Source organism: Bos indicus, chromosome 12 (genome assembly GCF_029378745.1).
Source record: "Bos indicus isolate NIAB-ARS_2022 breed Sahiwal x Tharparkar chromosome 12, NIAB-ARS_B.indTharparkar_mat_pri_1.0, whole genome shotgun sequence".
Classification (NCBI taxonomy): domain Eukaryota; kingdom Metazoa; phylum Chordata; class Mammalia; order Artiodactyla; family Bovidae; genus Bos; species Bos indicus.
In genome coordinates, this window is record NC_091771.1 from 79,779,903 (window position 1) to 79,802,669 (window position 22,767).

The window sequence follows — 22,767 nt, forward strand, 5'->3', positions numbered from 1 at the left end:
AGCAAAAATAAGCTTAACTTCTGGAAAATGCCAGGTAGCTAAATGCTAACAGTTTCATCCAAGCAAATTTAATGTCATGAATTGATCATCAACATTTTCCTAATACTAAAAAGATATATATTCTAATATTAAAACCGGAGTTTCTTGAAAGAAAGAAGGCTAAATTTATCTCAAAGATCGACTTTTTAGTTAATTCTAATTTTCTGTGTTTACTGCTAAAGAAGTTACTGAATTCATTTTCTCTGGGTGTCTTCTCTTTCGCTTTTCTTTGATTCTGACCAGAGCAACCAGTCTGAGATTTTACATGATAAAGGAAGTCTGTGAAACGAATCCTAGAAACCTCTTTTCTGTTTTCTCACATAACACCTCCAGGCACCAAAAAGACGGAATACTTCATCTGCATTCTTAAACATTGGGAATTTAGAATGCTTCTTTCATCTGGAAGTGTTACTGCATTTACATTTCCTCGAAGATAAAAAAAAAAAAAAGGTTAACAGCCCACTCAGGTTTCTGTTAACTCATCTCTTCTTAGTGTCCTGATCTGCACACAGAGAGTGTAGAATGTGGAAGCTACTACACAGCCTCTCCTTAACAATCATGGAGACTCTGGAGATAGTTATCAGTGCTGATTACCGGGAAATAAAAATAAGAAATCAGATGTGCACAAAAGCATGGCAGACACTAATAGACTTCACTCTTAGTCTTTTAAAATGAAAGGAACATTTCCATAATTAATAGCAGGCGGATTCTTTACCCGCTGATTCACAAGGGAAGCCCAAGAATACTGGAGTGGGTAGCCTATCCCTTCTGCAGGGGATCTTCCCTACCCAGGAATCGAACCAGGGTCTCCTGCATTGCAGGTGGATTCTTTTACCAACTGAGCTATCAGGGAAGCCCAGTACAGAATATAGAAACCTGAATTTCTAAAAGTAGAATGTTTTCCACCTGAGCTTAAAAAGTTTACCCACCCAAACACAAAGATATTTAGATATTTTTAGTTTGTTTATTTAAATGATTTCTATTAAATTAGTACTGAAAACCTCTTCTTTGCCCTAAGAACCTTTGTCAGAAACCCACATCATTTAGTAAAAGGCACTTAACAGTTTTTTGAGTTGACAATAGCTGAAGAATAGAAATGGAAACCATCCCACTCACTGTCAAATATTAGAAATAGAAATTGTCCTATTGCTGTTTTGTCTACTTCCTATGCATGAAAAGCAAGGTTTTATATTCCTTAACTAGAAAACCTGACTTCTGCCAATTGTTACAGTGTGAAAAGTTACCACTATTCTATTTCCCTAACTAAATATTGTACATGGCTATGATCTGGAAGTAATAACATCACTTGAGTGCATTGGGCCAAGTATACACTTAATACAAAATATACATTAGACTGAATGAAATCCAGATACTGGTCATATCACAAGAGAAGGACACAGTTTCCTTTGGTTAAACCAAGTCATAGTATATACAGTGTACCCTCAGTTAAATGCAGCTTGTAAGCACGTCAGTAGATTTCAGGTGATCTTGCAGTTAGCATCCCAAACAAATTGAAGAACTTTGCTGGTTTATAAGTTTATGTTGAGAATTTTAAAGAGCCTTTTCTTCCCCTTCCACTATCCACCCCCAGCAACAGTCAAGTTCCGTAATATTCTTATCCTAATGAATCACTGTAAATTGGGTTCTTAATTTGCAGTGAACAGACTAGCGCTTGAAGAAAACGACTCCTACAAACGTAGGGGGTGGGGGCTGATGGAACCTTCTTCTGGGTGGTTCTGCACCTCTCTCATGGACGCCCTGCAGTCAGTGTGGAGGAAAGCGAATTAGGGTTTGTATCCTGATCTTCTCGAGTGTGCGCACTGTACAGCCTGGGACTCCCAGTAAATGCTCATGCACACCTTGGACCCAATACTGGGGGTGAAGACCCGGCCGACTGGTGTTTACCCATGACCGTGAACACTACGCTATGAATGTTTTTCCCATCTCTGTGTTCACATGTTCTCCTTTTTATTTCTAATTATTGTTTTGAAAAGTACCCTGAGGGTAGGTTCAAAGCCAACTACCCAGACAGGTTTCAACACTGATGTCATGATCTGAGAGGAGAACCCTTCTATCTTCTACACAGTAACTTGTTAGAGCCCAAGTGCCAACTTGGCTGAAATTCCTTCTTGGTACTGAATTGAGGTCTTTGGTTTTAACTTAAAAAGCTGAGTAACATTGCATCAAAATACCAGAAGTGGTCTCATTGGAAGCAAAAACTAAATAAATCAGTTTGTAGGTTGCATGTGTGACATTTGCAATATAGTATAATATACTGTGATCCAGTGTTAGTTGCTCAGTCATGTCTGACCTTTTTTGACCCTGTGGACTGTAGCCTGCCAGACTCCTCTGTCCGTGGGATTTCCCAGGCAAGAATACTGGAGTGGGTTGCTGTTTCCTTCTCCAGGGGATCTTCCCGACCCAGGGATAGAACCCGTGTTTCCTGCATTGCAGGCAGATTCTTTACCATCTGAGACACCAGGGAAGCCCCACTGTGACCAAGAATGTAATGGAACGCAGCTTCTGGCACCTGATCCACAGCGAGCAGGGTTTGCCACCGGCAGTGAAGCAGAGGCAGTGAAAGAGAGGGGAGGACGGCTGGAGGACGGGTTCTCCCCGAGGGGTTCTGGTTTCATCCCAGATGGGACAGCAGTTCGGTCCTCCTCCACTGACGGACCAGTGTTCCACTGCTCAGAGAAAGCAGTCCAAGCTCATCTGTGACTTTAGCGGTGCTCATGGCCACAGGAAGGTCTTTTTTTTCTTTGCAAAGAACTAGTCAGACGGAATTCCAAATCAACCCTCCCTCCTGTCTTCTTGTGAGCTCTTCCCGGACCTCATCCATACAGCACGATCTGTGTATTCTGGAAGCAGCGATGCTGCCAAGGCTGGATGCTGTCCGTGTCATCCCGCAAAGGTGATGCTTCTCTACTTCATCACTGTTACTTTTTACCTAGAGTGGCAGCAGTTGCTGACAGTTCATCAGGCTTCAGTTTGTACAAAATAACCATGTACTGAAGCCTTCCAGCCAGACATGAGAATGCCCCTTCCTTCCTTCCCTGCCTTTCTCTCCTTCCTTTCTTTATTCTTTTTCTTCCTTTACTTCCCTCCTTTTCTCCCTCCCTCCCTCTCTTTTTCCTCCTCTCTCTGTCTCTTTCTTTCTTTTTCTTCCTTCCTTTTTCTCTACCTCCTTCCCTCCCCCTACCTTTTTTAAAAGCCAAAAACAGGTCCCTGAAGAGGTTAGCAAGCTTGTCTGAGCAACACCTCACTTCCTGGTCCCAGTGTTGGTTTTACTCCTATAAGCTGGTGGCTACTCTGAACACATTCTCAAAATTTTTATTTTGGAAATAAAAGGCAGATACAGAAGAAAACTACACAGAACACACGTGGGCTTGCTTAAGGCGAATAATCATGTAACCATTTTATAGGTTCGGATGTCAGACATCAGCCCCAATAGTAGAGTGCCTGTCTACATGACCCATCCCAATCCCAACCTCCAGTCTCTCCCTGTACATACAAACTGCTTTGATGTTTACAGTAATCCTTTTCTGGCATTATAAAACAATCGTATTGTCCAAGTGTGCCTCCCTGGACTTTGTGATCTGTCTTGCCCATTTATTTTCAATTTTGATATGTCTTCTAAGTTTCTCTCAAGCCATAGCTTCTCCTTGCATACATTTCTCTTCCTTTATAGTTTATCTGTTGAATAAACCTTGGGCTTTTTGACCCATAAAGTGTCTCTCAGTCTTGATTTAGCTGATGGGATAATCATGGCATGTAATCATGGCACCCTTCAGTGTTTCCTGCAGGCGGGTCCCATCCCTGAATCCAGGTTGCCAGACTTAAGTTTCAGTTCCTTTAACCAAGACTGTAGGAGGCACAAGTCTTGTTAGTGGCTTTTAAGGTCTAAGCAGCCTTTGACGCTTACTATTCCTTCATTAGATTGCAAAAATGGTGATATTTTAATTCTAACATCTTTTGCATTATTTAATTGGAGTATCTTTATAAAGAAGCTCTTCCCCTCATTGTTTGGTTTCCTAGTGGTGGAATTCATATAGAAAGAGCAAGATAGTGTATAATTCTTTACCCTGGTTTGTAGTTTTTGAGGTAGTAAGTTGGTTCCTTACTCGGTTAACTTCCTTCAAAGTTAACCAGGTCTTTGTAAAAGTATCACTATGAAGTCATAGATTGAGACATGTTCTGTAGGTTTAAGTCTGCTGAAATTACTAGTGAAGCTCCAGTTGCCACTGTTTGGCTGGAGGGTGCCTGAGTTGGCTCCTGATCTTCTTGACTTGACTCTCATAATCTTTTATAGCTTCTCAGCCCTGATAAGATATTCTAGGCTCAAGTACTGTATTTCTTGCTCCAGGCCTTTAATCAGGTGACCTTTTTAGATGCATTGGTTTCTTTTAATGGTATTTGGAGCAATGGCACTCCACTCCAGTACTCCTACCTGGAAAATCCCATGGATGGAGGAGCCTGGTGGGCTGCAGTCCATGAGGTCTCTGAGGGTCGGCCACGACTGAGCGACTTCACTTTCACTTTTCACTTTCATGCATTGGAGAAGGAAATGGCAACCCACTCCAGTGTTCTTGCCTGGAGAATCCCAGGGACGGGGGAGCCTGGTGGGCTGCCGTCTATGGGGTCGCACAGAGTTGGACATGACTGAAGCGACTTTGCAGCAGCAGCAGCAGCAGCAGCAGCAGCAGAGGGTAAAGCGTCTGCCTGCAATGCGGGAGACCCGGGTTCGATCCCTGGGTCGGGAAGATACCCTGGAGGAGGAAATGGCAACCCATGCCAGTACTCTTGCCTGAAAAACTCCACGGAGTGTCGCTTGAGGAGTCTGGTAGCCGACAGTCCGTGGAGTCGCAGAGTCGGACGCGACTGAGTGACTTCGCTTCACTTTCACTTTCACCTTGTGTGGCAGGCATGATCATCGCTGCTAATAGTTGTTGTTTCTAGGCTTTTTTAATTTATAGGCAAAGCAAATAAAATGTGTATTCCTAGAATTTTAGCATGTTTCATGTTACACATGTTTATTACATATACTTTATGTTATATTAACTTATAGTAAAAGAATATATGACATCAATATAGTTAATATGTGTGTATTTAGATATAATGCTGACCTCAACCCCAAGTAGGGTATATATAACACAAATTTAATATCTAAAATAGATATAATAAATATCTACATCAATGAAATATGGAACAGTTTTGTAATAGGTGGTGATATCAAACTATAATTAAATATAGCCTGTATTTTATGTGAGATAGGAATACGAACTGTGATTATAGTAATACTACGTTGGTCAAAAAGTTCATCTGGGCTTTTCCATACGATGTTACAGGAAAACTTGAATGAACTTTTTGGCCGAACCAATACTTTCAACTAAAATTCATGATTATAGAACTTTTACTTAACCTCTTCTTTGTTAACTTGTATCTTTATCCTTCCATAGTTAGAATTCTGACTTTCATGGATAGAAGAAATGATATAATTAAAATACCTCCTAATTATTTGTCAGTAGTACACACACAGCAAAGGATAACAATTATAATACCAATATAAAAATTTACTGAAAAATTTAAAAAGTTTTACACATCTCCCTATTCTCCTACACTTCCAAAAATAGTTCCACTGTATTTATAATGCCAGAAAATCCAACTATTGCACTTGCTATATTCGTGTTCTCTTCTTAGCCTTCATTTAGGTTTGGTTCAGCGAGTAACTGCAGAGTTAGTCTCCAGGTTAGTCTCTCTGTAGCTGTTTTGGTTTCCTGAAGCTCATTCTCTAGTATGGGCAAACCGTTTCTGTGAAGAGCCAGATAGCAAGTGTTTGGGGCTTTGTATGCCGTGTGATCTGTCGCAAGTTCTTAGTCTTATGGTGGGAGTGAGAGAGCGGCCATGCAGCGTGTAAGCTAGAGCGTGACTCTCCTCCAGTAAAACTGTCTTTCCGTTTCATGTAATTTTCACATGTCATGATATAGCACTCCTAAACTTCTTTCCCAAACAATTAGAAATGTAAACAATGTGAAATTGTCCTTAGATTGTGGGCCGGTTGGGAACAGGTCGTAGGCCAGGTTTGGTCCACAGACCAGTGTGCAAACCCTTGTTCTGTTGGATTCCTCACAAGGCCCTGAGTTCTTGCTTGTTGTTACATTTTTCTCTGCCCTTTATACTTGGCGGTCAGTTGTGTTGGATTTAAAATCCTTGGCTCATCCTTTCTTTTCTTGAATGTCTTATTCAGTGGAGTACATTATTATATTTTGTCATGATTTATTGCTGTCAAATCTGGTGATAATTTAAACTTCTCTTTTGAACAGGTTACTTTTTTTCCTTTTTAAGTGGTCTTGCTGGAATGTATCATGGTACAATTTGCTCTGGGTCGAATTTTTCAAGTAGGCTGTGATGTTTAATAGTTAACTTTCAATTTTAAGAAAATTTGCTTGAGTTTTGGGTTTTAGAATTTTTTCTTAGTTTCTTTTTTCCCCCAAAGACTCCTCTTATTCATATGTTGGATGGTCTCTGTTTATTTTTGGTATTTGTCCTTTTATCTTGAATCTTAAATTTTTTTTTTTTTTAAAGTTTCTTCCTTTGACTTCCTATCTCTTGTGAGGCATTATTTGTTTTCTTTATTCACTCTAATTTTCCTCTAGTTTAGTCTTGATTTCCAAAATTATTTTCTTTTGCCTTTCTAATTCTGTCTTTAGGTCTGTCACCTCATTTCTGAGCATTTCTGATTCTCATTTATGTTATTTCATGTTTTCTTATTTTAAAATGTCTTTCGGTTTGTTTTGAAATGATAGGTGACACTGATCTGCTGTGTTACCATGTCTTTCTCATGCTTTTTCCCTCCATGGATGTTATTCTAGTTCTTGTTTTTTTCTTATGAAAACTATATATGGGATTTTACCTAGACACTTTTATTTTGCTTAGTTTTATGCGTGAAATTAGTTTTCCCATATATTGCTTTTAAGAGAGCTATATGGTTTTTAAAATGGTGATACATGCTTAAGAAGTTCAAATATTTGACAGGGATAGCAGGAAAAGATTTATTCTGAGGTCATGAAAAGATGAATTAATCTTGTAATTTCTTTTATTCTTTTTGATGCTCATATTGTTATCAACACATTCAGTGGGTAGCCGTTTTTATATAATATGTGCTTTTGAGATAACTATGTTAATTTTTTGAAAGCTTTCTCACTGACTCAGTTTTTTTAATCTCATGTGCTAACTTCTCTGCCCAGTCAGAGAAGGCCCAGAAACTGGCCTTTTCTACGAGAAATTCGTTTTTCTTTTATTAGGAATAAAAATTAAAATCCAGAATCTAGGTACTTTAGGCAATTTGGCAGTTTTTTCATAGCTATGTCTCCTGTCTGTCTGACCCTGTTTTTACAGTTTATCCAAGTAGTAATTCTTTATGAGTCTAAACTGTATACATGAAAAAAAGAATCTGAATTCATAGTATTGCAATTTACTGTCATGGAATTTCTAAGAATGAATTATATATCATACATTCTAATTTTTACAGATGATTATTTCTGTCCTGCATTCGTAACATAAAGCCTATTGTAAAATAAATCTCTTTCCTTAACATATTGCTCAGACTCAACCCTTTTCCCCATTTTTTATCAAAATACAACCAGAACCATGAAATCACAGAATTTAGAAGATGAAAACAATGTTTTGTTTTTTTGCCATTAGGAACAGTGGTTTCAGCTTTTTGTAATTTTTTAACGTATTACTATAATGATGTGATGATGATGAAAAAAAATTCCTCTTTTTCATGACCATTATACATTTACCTGTATTTAGGTATTATATTTGTCATTCATGGTAAATTTAAATGGTCCTTGAAAAGCCTAGTTTGAGAAGTAAATTTTATTGCTTTGTCACGTCAAACAGGTTTGCTGGTGATTAAGGAAAACGAATAAGAAAAGATACAGGGTTAACAGTGGAGTATTGAAAGCTTATTAGTGCATAAATTTTGGCCTTAAGTTCTAAATCACACAAAGGACTCTGGTCAAAAACTTAGGACTTCTGAAACATGCTTTGTCACTTTGCCATTACCATACATCTTAGCCTTGCTTTTTTGTCAAAGAATGATGGGGGTCAGGAGCTATGATACTGCTGTCTCAATTTGCCATAATTACATTTAAAGGCTAACCCAGGGAGTACTATCCAAACATAAGAAGATAAAAAGGAAGTTAGTCCCTTGAAACATCTGTTTGAGTAGTTACTCAGCGTGCCACTGGCTTTTTTTCTTTGTGTTGAACGGCAGTAAGAATAGTCACTAAAATGCTTGATGTGCATGTTCTTTCTTGGTAATTTTGCATTTTGGGGTGAGTAATTTTCCTCAAATTAGAATGCACGAAAAAAGCCTAGTTAATCAGTGGTTCCTGGCCGTTGTTAATCAGAAGTTTTACTGTATAATCGTAATGTATTTTGGATGTTCTCATTTTATGTCATTTCTTCAGCTCTTTGTGTGGGTATACTGATTACTTGATTACATCTGCCTGGCACAGTGGTATTTAAAACAATTTATAATAAAAATTCCTCCATCTTGGCAAGTAAAATGAGAATATGGAAAGACAATTGACAGTTGAAACACGATCGTTTCCTCTTGAGTTAGCGTTTATTGGGTGAGGTAAAGAGAAGTGAGCATGACTGTTGCTCTAGTGCAAAGCGACTAGTTGATCCTTCCAGAGACACAGAGTATGTGGGGTGCAGTCCTTCCATCACTTCCCCTCGAGCAGAGCGGTTCAGTTTTCTATCTGCTGTCCGTTTTGGGGGTTTCACATATGATTTTCTTGCATAAGAAAATGAGTTTCTGTTAAAACTGCATAAAAGCATTCGATGGAGATGTACTTCATGAGCACCAGTTATGGCTGAGGAGATTTCCCATCTGGCATTCAGCTGTAGTGACACCGGGCTTCTCTTGTGGTTCAGATGGTAAAGAATCTGCCTGCAATGCAGGAGACTCGGGTACGATCCCTGGTTCGGGAAGATCCCCTGGAGAAGGAAATGGCAACCCACTCCAGCATTCTTGCCTGGAAAATCCCAGGGACAGAAGAGCCTGGCGGGCTACAGTCTACGGGATCGCAAAGAGTCAGACACGACTGAGTGACTGACAGTTTCGTGGTGACACTAGTGACTGCGGGTGTTTGCATTCCTGTAGTGCGTATGGGGTCCTGTGAACCTAGCTGTCTTCCTATTCTAGTGTTCTCTTTATCAGGACTTCTGGGTAAGAGGCAAGAACTAAGAGTTGTGGCACTCAGCTTCCTGTTTAACATTATTTTATTCAGTCCTTCCATCAAACTGGCAAGGTGGTTATTATCCTGTTATCCCCCTTGTCACACAAAAGAGGCTTTAAACTCAGAATCCTAAAAATTCCTCTTTCTTCTGTTTTGCTTTTGGGTCAGAGTGAGTGCCTGTGTTTTGCTTTTGGGTCAGAGTGAGTGCCTGAGTTTAAAGGCGTTAGCTTTTCTGTACATTTTATCTGAGTGACTTTATCTACAATCTTTAATTTCCTCCTGTTAGATGCCTTTAAACATCCAAATCTTAGCCTAGACATATAACCTTATACATCTTATAAGGCCTTATAACCTCCAGATGTCTCTGTTTATCTCCTGAACATAGGCACTTGACTATCCCACACTTGACTGGCTCAGCCTTTGTAGAGTTGAAATTGTCATATCATCTCCCAAATATTTATCTCCTCATATATTCCCTTTGTTGATTCCCTGTTATCTTTGCATCTCCTGCTTTTAATGTTCAGTTGCTCAGTCATGTCCAACTCTCTGCGACCCCATGAACTGCAGCACACCAGGCTTCCCTGTCCTTTGCTGTTATCTCCTAAAGTTTACTCAAACTCATGTCCATTGAGTCAGTGATGCCATCCAACCATCTCATCCTCTGTCATCCCCTTTTCCTCTTGCCCTCAGTCTTTCCCAGCATCAGGGTCTTTTACAATGAGTCAGTTCTTTGCATCAGGTGGCCAAAGTGTTGGAGCTTCAGCTTCAGCATCAGTCCTTCCAATGAATATTCAGGGTTGATTTCCTTTAGAATTAACTGGTTTGATCTCCTTGCTGCCCAAGGGACTCTCCAGAGTCTTCTCTACCACCACAATTGCAAAGCATCAGTTTTTTGGTGCTCAGCTTTCTTTATGGTCCAGCTCTCACATCCACATAGGACTGTTGGGAAAACCATTGCTTTGACTACACAGATCTTTGTTGGCAAAGTGATGTCTCTGCTTTTTAATATGGTGTCTAGGTTTGTCATAGCTCTTCTTGCAAGAAGCAGACGTCTTTGGGGTGAATCCTCTTTGCCATGATGGCAGAGAGCAACCAAGCAACACACTGCAGCAGCTACTCTGGATGATATTCCCATCAGGAAAATGAAGCCAAGAGCCTTTTCAGGCTGCAGTGCCAGTAGATAGAATATGAGATGTTAATTATATGATTTATTCTTTATACTGACCGTGGCCAGAGATGGTGAGAGAATCAACAGTTAGGCACCTTGTTCCAGTGATGCCCTGCTTGCAATCTGATTTTTGCTTTTTCGTATCTAACCTCAATTCTCTACCCAGTGACCACATCCTTTACCTCAGCAAACCCCTTCTTTATTTCTCTAGACTGTGCTCTACAGTGGCACTAACTCCATCATGCTCTGTTCTGTTCCTTATTAGTGTCCATGAGCTTTTTGTTTACTTTAATAACATCAACACAGAGAGATGGGCCTATTGCTGGGGAACTAAATGTGATTTTAGTAGCTTTTATTGAAACCGTTAACTCTACCTGGTAAATTGCTACTGTATTCTTTATTCAGTTCTTGTAGTCACAAGGATATTAAAATTCCATACTTTAATTTGTCTCTTTCTCTGAGGTACTGGTGATCTGTTTCATGTCCCCTTGAATTAATTGATATCCTGTGATTTTTGTCTACGTTATCCCCTCCACTTAGCTCAAAGTCTGACAGAGAGTTGGTGTTCATTGAAAATGCACTGTGCTGTGGGTCATTGAGAATACAGAGATTTGTAAGACATTTGAGAGGTGAATTTACTGTTTAGGTGGCAGAGTACTAGATCCAGCTCCAACACCACAGAATTTGCTTTTCCAAAGAATACTGTTAATATCACATAGGAGTTCTTTTAATTATTTTTCTCTGACCTGACTTTGTTTCAGGTATCTTTGCACACTTACACTATATGAAATACTGTATCATATATTGTAACGTGTTGGCTCAAATGCTTGCTTTTAAGTTGTCTATGGCCTGTGAGTAACTAGTAAGTATACATACGGGTTTTCATTATGAAACTGTGACTCCATATCAAGCACTGTGATGTTTTTGTTACAGATTTCTACTTGCTTTTCTCCACAGGCAGCAGAAGATGTCATTTTCATTGGACCTGATACACATGCTATTCAAGCCATGGGTGACAAGATTGAAAGCAAATTATTAGCTAAGAAAGCAAAGGTTAACACAATCCCTGGCTTTGATGGAGTGGTCAAGGTGAGAAACTATTTTACTCTAATCTTTCCAGTACATGTCCTGAGACCAAACATTTTGTCCAAAGTGTAAGATAAAATGCAGTTTTTGCTTTTTAAAATATTCATGTTGGATTAAAAAAAAACCCGTGTTGTTTACACTTGGATTATTTTGAGTGGCACAAGTTAAAAAGAGGAAGAAGCCACTTAAGCATTGTATTTAATGAGTATTTGACTTTCATAGGAGAAAATTTGGTGATATAGAAATGTGCCGTTAGCTATATGGATTTTGTTAATTGGTGGTTTTTCTTTAATGTTTGAAACATGATGTTGCTGTGTCTTTCCGTTGAGCTCCTGTCCATATGCATAAAACATAAGTCATACACGTGTTTCTGGTGGAGAGTGGTATAGCTGTGTGTCACTGTAGATCCCAGGGACATCTCCTCAACAGCTTCTGCAGCAGCTTCTTCTAAGGAAGAACGGCAGAAGTCAGAGTGTATGTCTTCCCTCCCTCTCTACACTTCTCCCCACCATCAAGGAAAAATTAATTCATTTTTTTTCTCATGAGAAAGGAGTCTCTCTGTAGACTTTCACCTTGCGATTTGAATTAGTCTGGAAGACCTTTTCATCTCAGTGTTTCTTATTACCCTTTCTGAACTGGGCGATTCTTCATCATTGTGCTGGGTTATCTCACGCATAACAGGATTGTTGGCAAGCTGGGCCCCTGATTAGGAAGTATCCTCAACTTCTTGTCCATATTTACCTGTATTTACCTTAATACGTAATCATCCATTTTTTTTCTTCTTTCGTCTTACAATGAATAGGATATTTCCCATCCTCCATAAAGCCAGATGTCCCAGATGTCAGCTGTATCGCCCTCACGGGCGGCAGTCTTCACTGACGGTGTTTTCTTTCTTCCATGTCTTAAAACTCTCCTTGTCTTTTAGCACCCTTCCATTATCACTGCTGTTAAACGAGCTCAGTCAGTCAGAAAGGTACTGACCCCTGAGCTTAGTGAGTAGCGCGTGGTGATAAAAGAGGCCGGTGGTCCCTCACACCACGGTGCTTCCAGTTTGTGGGGAGAGAAATTGTCTTCCTCCTCTTCTGAGAGCACGGGAACCTCTTGTCGCACCAGGGCTGCCGCCTTAGTTCTCCGTCCTTTCACAGCCTTAGAACAATTGTCCTCACTTGGTGTCGTTTTCACACTTTACCCCTTAGCTGTGGTCTGCATCTTTTACAATATAAAACTGTCCTCAGTGACTGGTCTATAAAAAGTGTAAGTAGGACACGGATTTCCCCAGTTATTTTTCTGGGCACTTACACAACAACTTACACAATTTAATTTCAGAGATTAAAGATCAGGAGAACTTTATGTGCTAACATGTCATATCATACATATGTTACACTGTGTTTAGTTCAGTTCAGTTGCTCAGTCGTATCCGACTCTTTGTGACCCCATGGACTCCAGCACGCCAGGCCTGCCTGTCCATCACCAACTCCTGCAGTCTACTCAAACTCATGTCCATTGAGCCAGTGATGCCATCCAACCATCTCATCCTCTGTCGTCCCCGCCTCCTCCCGCCCTCAATCTTTCCGAGCATCAGGGTCTTTTAAATGAGTCAGTTCTTTGCATCAGGTGGCCAAAGTAATGGAGTTTCAGCTACAGCATCAGTCCTTCCAATGAGTATTCAGGACTGAACTCCTTTAGGATGGACTGGTTGGATCTCCTTGCAGTCCAAGGGACTCTCAGGAGTCTTCTCCACCACTACAGTTCAAAAGCGTCAATTCTTTGGTGCTCAGCTTTCTTTATAGTCCAACTGTCACATCCATACATGACTATTGGAAAAACCATAGCTTTGACTAGATGGACTTTTTTTTTTTTCCCCCAAAACAAGTGAAGGATTTATATGAAATTCAAACTTCAGTAATGCTCACCATTTAGTATAATCTGATGCAATTTTCATACCACAAAGACAGTATGGGTAATAAAGCCAAAAATATCTACCCCTGGCCTATGACATACAACAATGCCCTTCTAAACTGTATTTTTATAGTATAATAAACTTCTAAACTATAATTTTATAGTTTTACCTATTCTTCCCCCCTTTTCTTCCATATTGGGCATGAAAGTTAAGTAGCTCAGTCATGCCCGACTCTTTGCGACCCGTGGATTATAGCCTACCAGGCTCCTCCCTCCACGGGATTCTCCAGGCAAGAATACTGGAGTGGGTTGCCATTTCCTTCTCCATAGATGGACTTTTTAATAAGCTGTCTAGGTTGGTCATAACTTTTCTTCCAAGGAGCACGTGTCTTTTAATTTCATGGCTGCAGTCACCATTTACAGTGATTTTGGGGCCCCAAAAGATATCACCTTAGAACTGCATATCTAGTTGCTACTTAGACAAGTTGACCTGATGACATTGAGACACCATAAAAGTAACAAGTTGGAAGCCCACCTCATCCTCTTCTCTCTAGCCAGGGACTGCCATTTGATGGCTCCATGAACACCTGTTTTTGTAAATAAAATTTTATTGGAACACAGCCATGCTTTTTCCTTTACAAGTGTCTGTGACTGCTGTGCCATGAGGATGGCCGAGTTGAATAACTGTGTCAGAGATGCACAAAGCCTGGAATATTTACTAGCTGGCCTATTCAGAAAAAAGTTTGCTGACTCTTACTATAAGCTTCTCATTTTTCATTCTTTCCTGCCTGAGAAAATGCCAGCATTTCACCAGCTAGAAACTCAGGAGTTCTTGATAAATATTGCTGAAGAGAATTACTTAAATATCTTTCTGATCTGTTACCTTTTTTTTTTTTTTTTTTGGTCCTCACGCTAACTCCAGGTTCCAACTAACATCATATAGACTGGATTACTTCACCAACCTTCTAAGTCCTCTCCTTGTAGCCAGTCTTGGTCCCGTTCACTTACTTTTTGACACTAAAACTTGAGTGATGTTTCACATATCCTGATTTGATCATATGCTTGTGCTTAGAAACTCTTCAATGATGACTGATTTAAATCCTTTGAATAGTTCTCCTGTGTTTGTCTCTTCAAACTGAAACTGTGTCAGCTTGCTCTTTGTATCGGATGAGCCAGTCTCCTGTGATATCGTTCAGATTTTTGAAACTTTTGTGCCTAGTTCTGACATGGGTGTATTGATTCTGCTTCAGTCTTTGCTCTTGATTGTCTTCTCCACATAGTTTCGGTCTTGGCTTAAACATAACATTTCTCACAGAGGCATTGCTTGACTGTATGTATTACGTTAGGTCCTCTACTATATATTTTCCCTGAATTACCCTAGTGGAGGTGATGGAATTCCAGTTGAGCTATCTCATATCCTAAAAGATGATGCTGTTCAAGTACTGGACTCTATCTGCCAGCAAATTTGGAAAACTCAGCAGTGGCCACAAAACTGGAAAAAGTTAGTTTTCATTCCAACCCCAAAGAAAGGCAATGCCAAAGAATGTTCAAACTGCCGTACAATTGCAATCATTTCCAATGCTAGCAAGATTATGGTCAGAATTCTTCAAGCTAGACTTTAGCAGTATGTGAACCAAGAACTTCCAGATGTACAAGCTGGATTTCAAAATGGCAGAGGAACCAGAGATCAAATTGCCAGTACCTGCTGGATCATAGAAAAACCATGGGAATTCCAGGAAACCCTTTACTTCTGCTTCGTTGACTGTGCTAAAGCCTTTGACTGTGTGGATCACAGCAAACTATGGAAAATTCTTCAAGAGATGGGAATAACCGGTCACCTGACTTGTCTCCTGAGAAACTGTATGCAGGACAGGAAGCAACAGTTAGAACCAAACATGGAACAATGGACTGGTTCAAAATTGGGAAAGGAGTACGTCAAGGCTGTATGTTGTCTCTCTGCTTATTTAACTTATATGCAGAGTACATCATGCGAAATGCTGGACTGGATAAAGCACAGGATGGAATCAAGATTGCTGGGATAAATATCAGTAACCTCAGATATGCAGATGACACCACCCTTACGGCAGAAAGTGAAGAGGAACTAAAGAACCTCTTGATGAAAGTGAAAGAGGAGAGTGAAAAAGCTGGCCTAAAATGTAGTATTCAAAAGACTGAAATCATGGCATCTAGTCCCATCACCTCATGGCACATAGATGGGGAAAAAGTAGAAACAGTGCCAAATTTTATTTTCTTGGGCTCTAAAATCACTGTGCACAGCACAAAATGAAAAGATGTTTGCTCCTTGGAAGAAAAGCTATGACCAACCTAGACAGCATATTAAAAAGCATAGACATGACTTTGCTGACAAAGGTCTGTCTAGTCAAAGCTATGGTTTTTCCAGTGGTCACGTATGGATGTGAGAGTTGGACCATAAAGAAGGCTGAGTGCCAAAGGATTGATGCTTTCTAACAATGGTGCTAGAGAAGACCCTTAAGAGTCTCTTGGACAGCATGGAGATGAAACCAGTCCATCCTAAAGGACATCAGTCCTGAATATTCATTGGAAGGACTGATGCTGGAGCTGAAACACCAATACTTCGGCTGTCTGATGCTAAGAGCTAACTCAGTGGAAAAGAGCGAAGGTAGGAGGAGAAGGGGGCAACAGAGAATCAGCTGGTTGAATGGCATCAGTGACTCAATGGACATGAGTTTGAGTGAACTCCAGGAGATAGTGGATAGGGCAGCCTGGGGTGAAAGACAGCTTCAGACAGTGGTGTTGCTAAGAGTTGGACACAGCTTAGTGACTGAACAACAACAATCCTATACTTCATTTATCGTGTTTAAAACTGTTTACTCATCTATTCAGTAGATATTTAACATAGTACATGCTGTTTTGTGTAACATTGTTTGAAGTGCCTGGATATAGTAGGGATCAAACTAGACCAAAACCACCAAACTATTCCTGCCCTCATATAACATATGCTATAGAAGGAGAAAAACAGTACACAAAAAATAAGAAACACAGGGCAGGGAATGGGGAAAGGGCATGCTCTAGGGTAGAGTTGACTCACAATTTTAACGAGGTTTTGCATGTCAGGTAAGGCCGTCACAGGGCGTGTCATGTGATAATCAGGGAGAAAAGCAAGGTTTACTGAGTAGAAACTGTTCACAAGTGCCAAAGTAATGAGGTTAAAGAGTACTTGATGTTGAACAAGTAGTATGGAATTACATGACTGGAGCCATCAAGGGAGAGAGAAGAGGTAACAGGGGTAAGATGTGTAGCAACAGCCTCGTTTTATAGCCCCTTTTGCCCATTGTAGAGGTGGGTTGAGTATCTACTTCCGGACAGTAGGCTGCTTGCTAACAAGGGTTGTGCTGTTTTTTACTGCATCGCTTGCACGTGGTGCCTGGCACAGAGTGAGTGCTGACTAAGTATTTGTTGGATGAATAGTGTTCTAGGAGATACATTTTATACACATACCGTTGTATATAAATTATCTGCCATTTAGTGCCTGTTTATTAGACACACTGAAAGAGGAGAACACCTAACTAGTAAAACCAAGAGAAACAGTAAAACAGACATTAGAATTGACCCGCATGTGCTGTCTCTCTAGATACTAAAATTGGCTGAAAAGACTATAAAATAAGTATGACTACTGTGTTAAAGAAATTTGGGGGAAATGTGGAGAAAATAGCTAAACATATAAAGAATTTCACCAGAGAATTTGAACCTACTAGGAAATTAAATAAATCTTCTATAAATGTAAATACTATATATGAAAATAAGAACTTTAGATATGCTTAATAGTAAGTGAAGCAGAATACAGGATTCATGTTGTAGCATGCATGAGTATTTCATCCCTGATTTTATGGATGAGTAATATTCCCTTGCATGACAATGCCACTGGGGTTTTTTTGTGGGGTTTTTTTTGGCTTGTTTTTGTTGCTGTAAGAAATGTATTGGGTTATTGTTTCTGTAGGAAATGTGTTTGTAATTGGTTAGTGGACATTTGAATTATTTTTAGTTTTTGGTGATCGTGGATATTGTTGCTGTGAACATTTGTGTGCAGGTATATTGTTGAACATCTGTTTGAAGTTCTTCTGGATATATACTCAGGAGTAGAATTGCTGAGTCATAATGAACCTTCCAGGCATTTGCGCCTTTGTGTAATCCCCTCTTCTTCAGTTTGCCTCACCTCCTTCACTCAGAGACTATGGCAAAGGGTGATGGCGTGTCACTCCCGTAATTAATTACATTATATGGCAAAGGTGATGAAATATAATTGTGTAATTGTGTTTTATCCAAAAGACTCCTTTCTGGGAGACGAGAGAACAGATTCTAGGTGTTGGCTTGATGATGAAGGCAGCCATATTGAGGAAACCCACATGGCAGTGAATGGCAGACACCTTTTGAGGATCAAAGTGAAGGTGATCTCCATTCCGAGCCAGCAGAAAGGTGGGGCTATCAGTTCCCCAGTCACAAGGAAATAAATCCTGCCAGTCCCTTGGATGACGTTGAATTTGTCCCCATTTGAGCCTCTAAGTGAAAGTGCCATCTGGCCCATACCTTGATCGCAGCCTTGAAAGACCCCAGGAAGAGCATGGTAAGTGTTTTCTTGAGTAGGGGGTCAGCTTTTGGGTTTTAGTCCTTCCTTACATTCTCATCTGAGAGAGTCTGAATGTGTTAGTTACTCGGTCGTGTACTACTCTCTGTGACTCTGTGAATTGTAGTCCCTCAGACTCTTCTGTCCTTGGAATTCTCCAGGCAAGAATACTCAACTGGGTAACCTTCTCCAGGAGGTCTTCTTGACCCAGGAATTGAACCTGGGTATCCTTCATTGCAGGCAAATTCTTTACCATCTGAGCCACCAGGAAAGCCCAGCCTTTGGGTAGTGGTTTTCTGAACCTTGATCTATTCAGCCCTAATACTTCTGCCAGTATAATTGTATGTTTATATACATAAATAAATAAATATATATATAGAGAGAGAGAACAAGAAATCTGGCCTTCTTGAGATATTCAGTTTGGGCTTGGAGTCCAAATTAATTTTGCTTTGATGAGTAACAGAGTCCTCAGGAATTCAAGGAAGAGGTCATTAGGAGAGCATTTGATCTAAAAATTCTATTTGCATTCTTTCTTATGAGTCAATGAGTCTAGTGTCTCATAGGAGAAAGGAGAAGTGAAGTTGCTCGGGTGTGTCCAGCTCTTTGCGACCCCATGGACAGTAGCCTGTCAAGCTCCTCCGTCCATGGGATTTTCCAGTCTAGAATATTGGAGTGGGTTGCCATTTCCTTCTCCAGAATGTTCCTTGAGTAAAGATTCAAAGCTGGTTACTGGCACATGGAAAATGTGACAAGTATTAGAGATACCTGTTATCTGAGTACTTTGTTGACACTCAGAGAGGGCATGTGTAACAATGGTGGGGTTAAGGTTGATAGTGTACCAGCAGTATCAGTAATTAGTAATTAGTGAAATTTCTCCTTTTGAGTTGATGGGTGAAATGGGTACTTGATTCACTTTTGAAACACTGTCTGTTACAGTTTTTTCCTTCATTTTCTTGGCTAATACCGAGCAATTGTTTACTGATTGTCACTTCTGGTTACAAAGTCTGCTGGTGTCTTTATCAGAAGACTATATTAATATCTGGAATGGGAGCATCTGATTTTATCTGTAAGGGCATTAGTTTATTCTGGGCCTTATTCTGCTTTTGTTTTGAGGCTCCTTTAAAATGTATGGTATGAAATTGAAGACCTGAAAATGTGGCTGTTTTCCATCCAGTTTTTATTCATGAAATTTCCCATTTCTGGTTTAAGGCTGCTCACAAAACATGAAGAGAGAGCTGGGGTTGCAAGTGCTTCAGGATCTCCCCTTGATTCCTGTCTAAGGGCATTAAAGAGGCCATCTCTGGTGTCTCCGAGGACTTTGCTCTCTCTGCCAGCAGAACTGCACTAGAGCCCAGCGTAACTTCACAGGCAGATTTTGGTGGTAGTCTCCCAGAGACCTTGCCCATCATGTACGGTTTCTCTAAACCTCTGTTTCTATGTGGTTAGGGGTCTCAAGTCACTCTCAGGGTCTTCTTCTTCTCCCCGTTAATCCACTATTTTCTACCTGAGGCTCTTGCTAGCAGTATGAACCAGGTGATATAAACTTGGGTACCTTAGATTATACGCTCCTAGAATACTCTGTTTCTCTATAAACTTCTATCTTGTGGAGGCTTTGGGAAATCTTTGATACTGCCTCTCAGTTCAGAATGAGATCGAGGTTTACTTCAGCCATAGGGACTTGCCCTCATTTGACAGGTTTCTGGTCAGCCAGGAGAAAAGGGGAACAACTCAGGGGAAGGAAGAACAGGGCAGGGGAGAGCGGAGGGACATAGAATAGAGAAACAGGAAGAGCAGGATAAAGACCAGTAGGTTTGAGAGAGTTGTAAGTTTTTTGTGTTTTTCATTTGGCTTTTTCTGTGCCTTTGCTGTTCTCTATGAACCTTGTCTTCCCTGTGAATTTCATAAGGAAACAGATTTGGCATTTGAATTTCTTCTGGAAGCTTCTTCATGTTGATTTAAAAAATGCAAAAACTCTAGATGTTTGAGAGTTTGCCCCCCTGTTTTTCCCTAAGGGGCATCTCAAATGAACCACTGATAACAAAAGCTTTTGAAAGAATCTATTGTAATTCTAAATTATGCTTGGTGAAATCATGCCATGTAGAAAGATAAGAACCCGAGTTTGAGTTACAGATTTCATTTGTTTGAGGAGAAGTACAGTACTCACAGCACAGGCAGCCTGAGGCAAACCTTCTGTGAACATCTTATACTGGCTCATCAAATTGTGGTTGGCCATCTCGAATCAGAGACCTGGCTGTGTGCAGGGCCTTGGTGGTTGAGCATTTGGAAGGGAGATCTACCAGCCCCAGACTCCCAGGGACAAAAAACAGAGGAACGTCCTCAAGATTTTCATATGGGTTTCAATGCAGATTTTATCCTGTTTGAACACCCTTGAAACCTTCTGAACTCACTGGCTCCTGGAGCCTGCATGAAGGTGAATTTCTAGGTCCCATGATCATCTGCTTCCCAGTGAACTTGGTCTTATGGACTTTGAACAACAAAAAAAATGTTGATTCTTTTGGAGCTCTCCCCTATGTGAAAGTTTTCTTCATATTGTGGTTGGGGAGATCCCTGGGATGGCCCCCCACTTCAAAAACTGCAGTTTTTGAAGCTAGGATCTGGAACTGTGGCTTTTAGCAGGCCTTGAACTGATCCCAGTGAAACCTCCAGAATTGCCTCAAAATGCTAGTGCCCTTTACTGTAGTAGGTGCTATCAATCATAAGCTTGGTTTTGCTTCATCAACGGGTGTTCTTGGTTTTCTTTTCAGGGAGGCGTCATTCGACAAACTGTATATGAATTTCCAACCTCTGTTCATTTGAAAAATAGGGAAAAGTAGAAAGTTGAGGAAAAGAAATCCACTGTTTTTCACTATTGTCTCCTTGTATGCCTTAGGTGATTTTTAAGATCCTCTTAATACTCTTAAATAATGATGGATTTTCATTGCCTGTGTAAGTTTGACTGTGGTGTACAGTTCCCAACACCGCTTGTCTGAATGAATTTGTTAAGCTGCAATCTGTAGGATATAGTTTTCAGATAAATATTTAAAAAATAATTTTATGGAATGCCTTTTTGTTTTTCAGATAAATTTTAATAGTTTTATTTCTAGTTTGCTTTTAACTATTTCTGATATAAGAAGCAATACATTTTTTCTTTTAAATTTGATTATTTTAGAATCCCGTAGTAACTCCACTTTACTTCAAAACCACTACTTTTCACATTGTGTAGTTTAGATTTGTTAGGTAAGAGATTGTTTTTGATGGTGTCTATGCAGACAGAGAGTTGCTGATGCAGATAAAAAGTGTAAATTTTTGGAATACCTTGTAGTTTTAGCAGCTGCATTAAGCAGTACTCTTGCATTGGAAGACTGTATGTGCTAATTATAGATAATTCCATCTTTTTAAAATCCATTCTTTCTTCTCCCCATTGATCTGTGGTATTTTTAAGGCAGTTCTTTTTCTTGGCAACTATACTCTACCTTTTTCCCTTCCAAGTGCTTGAGTGGATTCATGTGGTTTCAGTTTGTTATATCTCTCTTTAAAACATTTGTTCCTTTTCTATTCAAATAATTGAATCTTATTTGGAGGTTCCATGGAGATGGTTTACCACATTCTTTTAAACCATTGTGTGTTGTACGTAAGGAGTCTTCTGGAATGATTTCCTTTTGTCTTGTTCTTGAGACTGGAAGAAGCACAAGCTGGAATCAAGATTGCTGGGAGAAATATCAATAACCTCAGATATGCAAATGACACCACCCTTATGGCAGAAAGTGAAGAGGAACTAAAGAGTCTCTTGATGAAAGTGAAAGAGGAGAGTGAAAAAGTTGGCTTAAAGCTCAACATTCAGAAAACGAAGATCATGGCATCCGGTCCCATCACTTCGTGGGAAATAAATGAGGAAACAGTGGAAACAGTGTCAGACTTTATTTTTCTGGGCTCCGAAATCACTGCAGATGGTGACTGTAACCACGAAATTAAAAGACGCTTACTCCTTGGAAGGAAAGTTATGACCAACCTAGATAGCATATTCAAAAGCAGAGACATTACTTTGCCAACAAAGGTCCGTCTAGTCAAGGCTATGGTTTTTCCTGTGGTGATGTATGGATGTGAGAGTTGGACAGTGAACTAAGCTGAGTGCTGAAGAATTGATGCTTTTGAAGTGTGGTGTTGGAGAAGACTCTTGGGAGTCCCTTGGACTGCAAGGAGATCCAACCAGTCCATTCTGAAGGAGATCAGCCCTGGGATTTCTTTGGAAGGAATGATGCTAAAGCTGAAACTCCAATACTTTGGCCACCTCATGTGAAGAATTGACTCATTGGAAAAGACTCTGATGCTGGGAGGGATTGGGGGCCAGAGGAGAAGGGGACGACAGAGGATGAGATGGCTGGATGGCATCACTGACTCGATGGACGTGAGTTTGAGTGAACTCCGGGAGTTGGTGATGGACAGGGAGGCCTGGCGTGCTGCAGTTCATGGGGTCTCAAAGAGTCGGACAGGACTGAGCGACTGAACTGAACTGATTTTGATTTGTGATGTGGAAAATGGATTAGAGCAGTGCAAAGCTTGAGTTTGGTGGGCCAATTAGAATACATTTCCTTTAATCTAGACAAGAAATGATGGGGGCCTAAAATAAGGTGTTAGAATGGAGCCAAGTTGACAGTGTGGGGAAACACTGGAGGTTGAAGATTTCATGATCCCTTAGATGTCAGGGGTGAAGCAGAGGG

The 22,767-nt window shown here is 40.2% G+C and overlaps 1 protein-coding gene across 5 annotated transcripts in view; it reads left to right on the plus strand.

Moving 5' to 3' along the window:
- The window catches only part of PCCA (propionyl-CoA carboxylase subunit alpha), a 360,640-nt gene that overhangs the window by 87,740 nt on the left and 250,133 nt on the right, over positions 1-22,767 (plus strand). For all 5 annotated transcript variants that reach the window (XM_019971675.2, XM_070799925.1, XM_019971676.2 and 2 more), the window contains one exon: positions 11,419-11,550. In XM_019971675.2, coding sequence (XP_019827234.2) covers positions 11,419-11,550 — 132 coding nt within the window. The remainder of the gene's footprint in view (positions 1-11,418; positions 11,551-22,767) is intronic.